The sequence below is a fragment of the Balaenoptera acutorostrata genome, chromosome 16 (assembly GCF_949987535.1).
Source record: "Balaenoptera acutorostrata chromosome 16, mBalAcu1.1, whole genome shotgun sequence".
Lineage (NCBI taxonomy): Eukaryota > Metazoa > Chordata > Mammalia > Artiodactyla > Balaenopteridae > Balaenoptera > Balaenoptera acutorostrata.
In genome coordinates this window covers 36,418,381-36,428,840 of record NC_080079.1, presented here as the reverse complement: position 1 = coordinate 36,428,840, position 10,460 = coordinate 36,418,381, and the positions used below count along the sequence as shown (strand labels likewise).

The following is a 10,460-nucleotide window of genomic DNA, read 5'->3' as shown; positions in this document are numbered from 1 at the left end:
AGAACTTTACCTTAATTTTTTCAGTATAAAAGTTTAGCCAAACAACATCACAGATATGACATTCATGCTAAAAAAAAATGCATAACCTCAATCTATGCATGAGAAAATGTCAGAGTAATCCAAATTGTGGAACATTCTAGTTAAAACAACAACAACAACAAACTGGCTGGTACCTAGAAGCGTTAAGGTCATGAAAGACAAAACAACAACAACAAAAAAAAATTGACCTACTTTACAAGATGGGAGGAAATAAAGGAGACATGACAATTAAATGAAATGGGGAATCCTTGGATTCTAGAACCGAAAAATGACATTAGTGGAACAATTAGTAAATTTTGAATAAGATCTGTAGATTAGTTAATAGTAAAAAGTAGTAAATCAATGTTAATTTTAGGTTTCAATAATTGTTCTATATAAATAAGTTCTCAACATTTGTAGAAGCTGGGTGAGGGATTATATGGGAACTCTGTGTACTATTTTTGTAACTTTTTTCTAAGTTTAAAATTATTTCAAGATAAAAATCTTTTTAAATAAGAAAGTTAGGCCAAGGGTAACGTGATCACATTTATATATATATATATATTTTTTTTTTTTTTAAAGAGGGAAGGGTATATAAAAAACTGTTAACAGCAGCAAATAATGTGTTGACATGCCAGGCACTGTTCTAGATGTTGGTGGTATAGTAATCAACAAGACAGAAAAATCACTAGGCTCTCTTGTAAATAGAAATATACAGGATAATTTCAGCTGGTGCTAAATACTATGTAGAAAATAAAACAGGCTAAAAGTAGAAACGGATTGGGTGAGCTACTTTAGATTAGGTAGCCAGGAAAACTCTTTTCTGGAAGTGTTACTTGAATGAGATCTGACTGACCCAAAAAACCAACTTTGTGAAGATATGGAAGGGGCATTCTAGACATGGAAAAGCAAAGCAAAGGCCCTGGGGCAGAAGCAAATATGAAGAATGCCAGGAAGAGAAAGGCTAGACTAGCCAGGGTAGAACGTGACCAGGTCAGACTAGAGCATAGGCATTATCCATAGTAGGTAGGCCTGGGTAAAGAGTTTGTGTTTTATGTAAAAAATGAAACCACTGGAAGGTTTTAAGAGGGGTTGGACATGTGACTGACATTCTTAAAAATGTTGTTTCATTTTTTGTGGAAAATGACCAGCAGGTAGACAAGAGTGGAAAGAGGGAAGCCTGTTGGGGGCAACTTCGACAGTCTAGAGGAGGAGGGTGGTGGCTTGATTAGGGTGGTCACTGAAAGTGGAAAGCAGTGAATGATTCCAGATATATTGTGTTGAAGGTGGAGCTGACTAAATTTTGCAGATGGATTGTATGTGGGAGGTGAGGGAAGGCAAGGAATCTAGGATTCCTTGTTTTCTTGTGCAACTTGGAGGGATTTTGGTGCCAATTACCTTGGAAGAGTGATGGAGGAACAGTATTCTTGGGGGAAAAAAATCAAGAATTCTGTTTTGGATACATTAGAGACATTAGACCTTCATTATTTCAGGGTGTGTGTGTGTGTGTGTGTGTGTAAGTGTATTTTTTTCAGGAACTTACATTTTGGAAAAATAATGAAGTTTAGGAACATTCAAAATATGTTAGACCAACCAGGTGCCCCAATGATTCAAATAAAGACAGGGAGCGTATCTCACCTGGAAATGTTACTGAGCTGAGACTAATATATAGGACAGATGGCTCCATCCTTAAAACAAGCAGTTATAGAAGTCACAAAGAAAAGTGATGTATTAAATTTGTTCCTGAGCGTGAACAATGGTGGGCATCTACGGGTGAACCTTTTTGCAATTGTCATCACCCCTGTAAATATGACATCTTTCACGAGGAAAATAAATGAAACCGTGCACATGTCCTTCAGGTTTAGGAAAGGAAACTCTGACCAAATGTGCACGTAGTTAGAGATATCATGGTGATTTCTTTTGCTTTTCTTTTCTTAAAGGAACAGTGCACAGGGCACCTGGGGATTATAGGAGGGTAACTATTGGAGGGACTATGGTATTGCGGCCAAGGGGGTAGACTGTTGAGCCCAAAAACCTGCCACTCCACCACTCACTGGTGGTGTAGCTTGCAAGTTCCGTAACTTCCCCATGCCTTAGTTATATCATCTGTAAAATAGGGGGACGATATACAGTAGACCCTGTAGCTCCTGCCCCTTCCCTTCCCCAGATTCCTCTTCTCAGCTGCTGGAGTGTTTCCAGAAGATGGCATTCACCTATTAGCCCTCTTTTGGCATTGCCATGGCTGAGGAAAACTGTCTCTCCTAAGGTCACACCCCCTTCCACGGGCAGCCCACATCCAATGACTGATCAAAAAAGAGTAGAAAGGCCTGAACCTTCGCCCCAATTCAGAGCAGCTGGAAGAGCCTTCCCAGCTCCAGAGCTCCATGTGGGGTTGACTGAAGGCTTCACTGGGCTTCAACCTCAACATCTCACCCTGCCCAATCCTGCTTCCTTCTCCTCCCTTCCCCAAGAGTGGATCCCAAGACCTCTGTCTGAGAAACTTGCAATGCTAATCACTCTCACAGAGTCTGCTTCCTAGAGAGCCCAGCCTGTGAGGTAAGAGTACCCTCCTCCTCTTAGGGGGATCCTTAGGAATAAATAAGTCACTATAATAAGGCACTTAAAAGAGTGTGTGCACACAGTAAGTGGGATATAAGTGTTAGATATTGTTATGGAAGTGTTTTCTTATGAGATTATCAATGCCTACAAAACTACAAATAGTTTTCCCCTTTAGCCATAAAAGGTTCATCACAGTGGTTTGAGTTAATTTTCCATAATTGTGTTACATACAAATAAAGTTAACTTGCTTGTTTTAGGTAATGAGAGGGAAGAAATGTATTTCTGGCCTATTGCTACTGAGATTCCCTCATTCTTGATTGTCAGGGGGCATCTCTGTTTGCAAACTGACTATAAACACTTTCTCATTTATACATTGGGCTTTTTTTTTAATGGAGAAAAGGTAGATGTGAATTATATTTTTATTAGGCTGTGATTACATACATCTCCTTGATAGAGACTTCTTCATGCCAGGAATTGGCATTTGTGGGGTCTTCTGAGATGAGGGTCTCATCCTCTGAGATGAGAGGGAACAAATGTCTTGAGCTTAGCCCATTCTGTTCAGACAGAACAGTTGTGATAACCAGAGGGAGGGATGGGTATTAAGCTCATTTTGTCACTGCATTTTTTTTTCCTGGTTCATAAGTACTTGATCCTTATGGACTAAAATAGAGATGGAACTTTTCCCATAAAACTGAAGGTTCTAAAACAAGAATAACCAAAGAGCTTCTGTACTTGAAAGCAGTGAATACAAGATCACATATAGCTAAATTTGAAAAACAAATGTTAACCCAAAAATCAGATTATACATTAGATTAAACCACAGTCTAACACATCAGGAGAAAGAAAGAACTGACAAATGCAAGCTGGATGAAAAGTAGAGGCTATGGTGGGTAAGAATTTATCTTTGTTTTACCCGTAATTCTTCAAAGAGCATTAGTTGTATGATTTGGTTAAAGCCATGTATACAATGTATACAATGTATACAACATGGCTGTATACATTGTATACAGCCATGTATACAATGTATACAACATGGCTGTATACAATGTATACAACATGGCTGTATACAATGTATACAACCATGTATACAATGTATACATTGTATACAATGTATACAATGTACACTATATTCTTCTTCTTCCAATTAGAAAGCCAAAAAGTTTGTGATTCCATTTCCCCATATGAGTCTAATATTATTCCCTGATACAAAGCCTCCAGCCTATGAACAGTTTGGGAAATAATCACCAAAAGAAGTGATCCTTCTGTCCTGTTCAATGGGAGTTCTGAGCTGTTTGCTTCTTATCTACCTGTGTTCATCTGAAGGCCTATGGCTTGCATGAGACTCCATGCCACTACCCATGGCAGTTGGGGTACACGTCTTCACTCCAGTGGGCACCTCGTTTCTCAGCCACAAGTTGAATAAGTTGGGAGTGGCTGGCATAAAGCTTGAGTTTATCATTAATGTCCACCCATCCCACTTTCTTGGCATCGTCACCAGCTTCCAGAGGAAGATGATCCATTACCTCCCCTGTTTCATCATGGTAGTTCACAGCCTCTGTCTCCATCCACGTGTTATTGAGGTCCGAGGATCATCCACATAGCCTTTATAGACCACAAATTGTCCCTGGCTGAATAGTTTGTGCAATTGTTTCTCCAACTCCTGTGTTTCTGCTCTGGGTTTCTGTAAGGAGTTCATGGCTTCCTCACCAAATTCTCTCTTCATTGTGGTACTAATCTTCTCTCCTGGATCCACCATCCCCCCTGGGATGGCCCATGCCCCACAGTCCTTCCTTTTGTTGGCTACAAATTGCAGGATGTTTCTCCCAGAAACAGGGTGGGTAACTGTATTTCCCTTGCTATCCTTTTTCCACCTGGTTAAGATGGGATCTGCAGCATGATTGGGGCCCCAATGCCCCAAAAGCCCTCAGCCAACCAGCCCTGGCCGACGTGCAGGATTTCTAGGTCTACCATTTTCAACCTCATACCAACCGTTCTGGCTCCTTCTCTCAACATGCCCATCCTTTTCATTAAATTTAAGAGAGAAGTTTCTGGGGCTTCCCTGGTGGCGCAGTGGTTGAGAATCTGCCTGCTAATGCAGGGGACACGGGTTCGAGCCCTGGTCTGGGAAGATCCCACATGCCACGGAGCAGCTGGGCCCGTGAGCCACAACTACTGAGCCTGCGCGTCTGGAGCCTGTGCCCCGCAACGGGAGGGGCCGCGACAGTGAAAGGCCCGCGCATCGCGATGAAGAGCGGTCCCCGCACCGCGATGAAGAGTGGCCCCCACTTGCCGTAACCAGAGAAAGCCCTCGCACGAACCGAAGACCCAACACAGCCAAAAAAAATAAATAAATAAATAAATAAATAAAGTAGCTATAAAAAAAAAAAAAAAAAAAAAAAAAGAGAGAAGTTTCTTTCACCCAAAAGAGGGTCTGCCCACCTGGGTCCGGCCAAGACTGAGCCGGAAGTGTACTCGACAGCCTTGTACTCTGGCCGCTCAACCAGCCAGCTCACTTCCTTGTTGGGGACCTGGCTTCGCCCCACTTTACAGCCAGGGTAAGGCGATGTCCTGGCCTTCTTGTGGGGCGTCTCAGCAGGGCCGTTTGAAACGGACATGATGAAATTTGGAGGAAACCCATGTGAGGAGAACGGGCTGTAGCCGGCTGAGATGTTAGGGCAGCTGCTGGGCCTGACTGCCACAGAGGCCAAGGCCACAGAGAGAGACACGGTCGCTAAAGCCTTTGCCAGGCAGTGTCCAGCCATTCACCACCCAGCAGGCTGTAAGGATTTCCGTTGCTCTCAGGTGGGGCGCTTCCAGTCGCAAGGGCAGGGCTCCTGAACTTGCCAGTAGGGGGCCAACGGCACAGCTGAGCAGCGGGGGATGAGGGCCTCACCACAAACCCCGCCCAGCGCCCCCTTGGGGCCGTTGCTGCGTTTGTACTTCATTACATTGAAAGATTTCAACGTCTGGAAGGGATTCTAAAGGGTTGAGAACATTGTTCAAACACCACCAACAAAATCAGCACACAACAACAAAAGTGCTTTCTTGCTTAGCAGGGTATTAGCCTTATGGGTAGACTTAGTTCACTAGTCTAGGACCAGTATCTGTTTGGGAGAAGGCAGAAAGAATGTGTTGGAGGCTCTGGGGGACAAAAGGCTTCTTATCTGGGATACTCAAAAGCCTGGTGAGGGTGCCCTTGAAGGAGAAAGCTCACTTGGTGCACCCTGCATGATCCTGGTGAGAAATCCATGAGGTGTGCACACATGGTATGGCGGATGGTTCCAAATCTCAGGCCCATCATTTTACTAGCTGAATGGCTTAGGCAGGTTGCATAAGCTTTATATTCAAAGGAGTAATGGCTACCGCATACCAGGAGCTGTCAAGCACAGAAGATTGTACTGAGGTCTGGACCATATGGCCTCTGCTCTTAAAGGATTCTGGTTGAGGAGGCAGCACATACATTTAAAAATAGAAGTAGGGACTTCCCTGGTGGCGCAGTGGTTAAGAATCCACCTGCCAATGCAGGGAACACAGGTTCGAGCCCTGGTCCTGGAAGATTCCACATGCCGCAGAGCAACTAAGCCCATGTGTCGCAACTACTGAGCCCGCATGCTGCAACTACTGAAGCCTGCGTGCCTGGAGCCCGTGCTCTGCAACAAGAGAAGCCACCGCAAAGAGAAGCCTGCGCACCACAACAAAGCAGCTCCTGCTCGCCACAACTAGAGAAAGCCCACGTGCAGCAATGAAGACCCAACACAGCCAAAAATAAATAAAGAAAAAAAAATAGGAGTAACATGGGAAGGGCAGTGCACAGTAATCCTTAAGAGTTGAACACAATCAGGTTCAAGTCCCAGCTTTCCCTCCTTAACTGGGATCTTCTTGGGCAAAGTTATTTAAGTTACATAAGCTCACTTCAGTTTCCTCAAGTGTAAGATGGAAATAGAAATATCTACCTCATAGAATTCTGGTGACAATTAAGTAGGTTATTACATGTAAAGCTGTTAAATAACTGGTCCATCATACATATTCAAAAATGCTAGTTGTCATTACTATAGTTATCATTAACTTTTTGACCCTGCACCTTGCAAACTGTAGATTAGAACAGGACAGTTGAAATGATCATGGGAATTGAGTGGCTCACATATAAGACCAGAGTTAAATAAGCTACGATTCTCTGTCTGGAAAAATTCAGGCTGAAAATCAACAGCGTCTAGGTCCTGAAATGATATGTGAAGCAGTGGTACAGGCTAAGTCATTATATCTAAGAAAACAAACCCTAGGGAAAGGTCTCTGAACATTTGAAACAGATAGTTTTAGGACAAATGGAGTACTATATACTCTAATTTAAACCCAAAGGATATTTAACATTTCCCAAAATTTGTTCCATGTTACACCACTCCTATGAGAAAGATGTTCAAGGAATAAATGATTTGATGGTCAAATATGTTTGGGAAATTCTACATATTTTATCACCCTCCTTTAAGAATTTAGGATTCATAGAATGTTTTAAAAATCCTGTGAATTCCAGTAGAAACAAATCAACCCAACAGTTTAATTCTGTTTCATCCAGTATTTTCCAAACTACCTGACTAGAGAATGCAATAGCTGGTATTATTTTAAGAAGACACTTCCTCAAGTTTAGAAGAGTTTCAAAATACATATGTGTGCTTCGGGGTAGATCTCTAATCATTTGAAGTTATCATCATCATCATCACTATTGGAAGACAGCTTCTGAATACCCACTCATCACCCACATAAACTGAATGAGCCAGGCTTCCAAAAGGCTTGAAACCCAGAAACAGCTGGGACTATAGAGAACAAAATGGTAGAAGAGAATTGAAAGCAGACAAATATGAGATCTGGTCATCATTAACCATTGTCATCATTGTTGAGAATTTGCTGTGTGCACTGTACAAAGTACCACTAGAAAAGAAAGATGATCATTAAGGGACATGGTCCCAGCTCTGAAACTCATGTCTTCTTATGGCTTCATTTTTTCAGTCATGGAATTCCTATTCTTCTGAGCCTCCCGGAAATGTATTAGGAAAACCACTGATATGAAAATTTAAACATTTTGGGAGAAGACACTTGTAAATTCCTCATATTATTTCTGAGCCTCCCGGAAATGTATTAGGAAAACCACTGACATGAAAATTTAAACATTTTGGGAGAAGACACTTGTAAATTCCTCATATTATTATTTCCAGGTATCATAATCTAACTCGCAAGAAACAAATGAAGCAGAAGTATTGGGTCTGGTTCTAGCTTCCCCATCATAGGCTGTGTAGCTCTGCATCCGAGCTTGGCTTCCTTGGGTCCTGATTCTTCATATAAAAAGAATCAGATGGCCTCTGTTATCTACAAAAGTCCTTCTGGCTTTAAAATTGTATGATTCCAGGATGTATGAAAATCTCATCATTGGAAGGCCAAGGTCAAATGCTATGAAGCAAAAAGACCAGATGTTCAAATATAAACAACCAGATGCCAGGGGGCAATGACACTCAAAGAAGGCAAGGGAGCAAGGAAGGCATGGTGTGTCAAGTAAATTCAGAATTAGACTGGGCCAAAGAAGAATTGATGGAGCACCTGGAAAGGAACATCAAAACCAGTAATGAGGGGTTTGTTTTGCTTTTAGCATCATCAAAGGGAAGAAGACTTAAATCAGACCATTTGATGATCACAGTGCAAAAGGTGCCCTAAGGGAAGGAAATGAAATACTATAATAGAGACCAAAAGAATTATTTGTTGGGAAACCACTGGGGAGATTCTCTTTCCTAAATTGTCTTCTGAGGCAGAAAAACAAACAGTGCTAGACAGAGAGAATGTTCTGGTCCCATCCACGAGAAAGCCCTAAAGGAACTCTAAGTACAATCAGAGAACAAATCTTTGACCTGTCACTATGAACTATTCCTGGACTAGAGACTGCCTGTGTGATTCCCATTTTATCAAGAATATTATGGGGACGGGGAGGACCAGGGTGATTACAGGGCCCTAGCAGCGCAAGAATCCCTGATCACCCTTCCAACCTCACTTTGGGAAGCAGAAACAAGTGGTACCAAGCCAACTGGATTATCATGAATTATCCACCTCTTCCCAAAGTGATGCTAAGGCTCAACTTCTGAAAGAAATCTGGAAGAAAGGCAGAGAAAAGGGTTTCTCCTCTCTTTAAAGTGATAATACTCATAACAAATAACAACAATAAAATAACTATCATTTACTAAGTGCTTTCTATGTACCAGTCTGTGGCTTACAGGTTCACCCAGGTTTGACTGCCCAGTTTTGAATCCTGGTTCAGCCTCTTCTTGGCTTGTTGATCTTGGGAAAGTTTCTGAACTCCTTTGGACCTTAGTTTTCTCATCTAGAAATAATAATGGAATCTATGTTAAAGGGTCAGTGTGATATAATTCATTTAAAGAGCTTGGAATAATGCCTGACCCATAGTAAGACCTCAACAAATATTACCTATTACAATGATTATTATTAATTACTTTACATTTATTATTTCACCTAATTCTCAAACAACCCTATGAGTTAGGCACATATACTAATAATATCACCAATTAACAGACTGAGGATATGGCAGTTCACAGAAGTTAAATAACTTGCCTAAAGTCACACAGTTAGTTACTGGTATATGTTTCAGAATTGGAAAAGCTTGACAATAATAAACTTGTATTTCATTGATAGTATAAATGCATGTTGGATTTGACTTTATATGGCAAAATGTCACCACTTTATTATACCTATTAAAAAATTTAAGTTATATTAAGATGGTTCTGCTAGGTTCACTCTGTATAAGAGGAAGAGATTGGTGAGAGACAATGAAACCATTAGCAACCTATTGTAGTGACACAATTGTAAAGAGAAAATGCCCTGAATCATGGGCCAGTTCAGACTAGAAAAACAAGTCAGAGATATCCTGACGTGGAAGGGGGAGGCCTGAAGAGAAGGAAGAGTCAAAGACCACCCATTTTAATCTTAAAGGGCCCAAAGCATGGTGGTAACAGGTAGAAACAGGGAAGTCAGGAGGACAGTTGGCAATGGGGAGTTCGCTTTTAGATGGACAGAGCATGGGGTGATGGCTGGGAATTCGAGATTCTGCCACTGACATCTCTGTGCCTTAGTTTCCTCTCCTACAAAATGAGGAGTTGATCTAGAATTAATCCTTTGGATTCCTTCCAGCTTCCTAGAGGATGCATGTAAATGAAATAGAGGAAGTGGAAGAAATATCGGGGCTTAAAGAGTCAGTGAGTGCTCAAGGTATTGGGTCATTAGTCTGGCTTTGATGTAAAAGAGGAAAATGGGACAATGATTGACATTTTTAAGATTAAAGAAAACTGTGCCTTTTAAGAAATTACTTAGGTGGGATAATTAATACAGTCATATCTAGAATGGAGGCTGTCTCCAAATTAACCCAAGAAATCTAAACTAAAATGTATAAGAATCAAAGTCAAGTAGCCTTTATTTGTCAGAGAGATAAACTTCAGTTTGTGTGAAGGTGTTATGGAAGTCCAGCTGCCCCAAAAATATCTTTCTGATCCTCTTAAAATGTTGCCTGGATTTCCACCATTAAAATAAATCCCTTTGAATGTGGTTTGTCTTGTAAAATGCACATTTATTTCACATTCAGCTGTTGTCATGCTTTCTGGTGTATTAGTGAAGCAGCCTGACAACTAGCTAAGGACAACCAACCGAGGATACAAAGCTTTGGAGGAGGAGGTGGAAGGGATCCTTTTTTTTTTTTAACATCTTTATTGGAGTATAATTGCTTTACAATGGTGTGTTAGTTTCTGCTTTATAGCAAAGTGAATCAGCTATACATATACATATACATATGTTCCCACATCTCTTCCCTCTTGCATCTCCCTCCCTCCCACCCTCCC

The 10,460-nt window shown here is 41.4% G+C and overlaps 1 protein-coding gene across 1 annotated transcript; it reads right to left on the bottom strand.

The window, feature by feature from the left end:
* Positions 1-3,929: 3,929 nt before the first annotated feature.
* Positions 3,930-5,339, bottom strand: LOC103017579 (ADP-ribose pyrophosphatase, mitochondrial-like). The gene is given in 3 exon segments (XM_057530594.1): positions 3,930-4,156; positions 4,159-4,627; positions 4,992-5,339. Coding segments are annotated over 3 exon segments (1,044 nt in total).
* Positions 5,340-10,460: the final 5,121 nt, after the last annotated feature.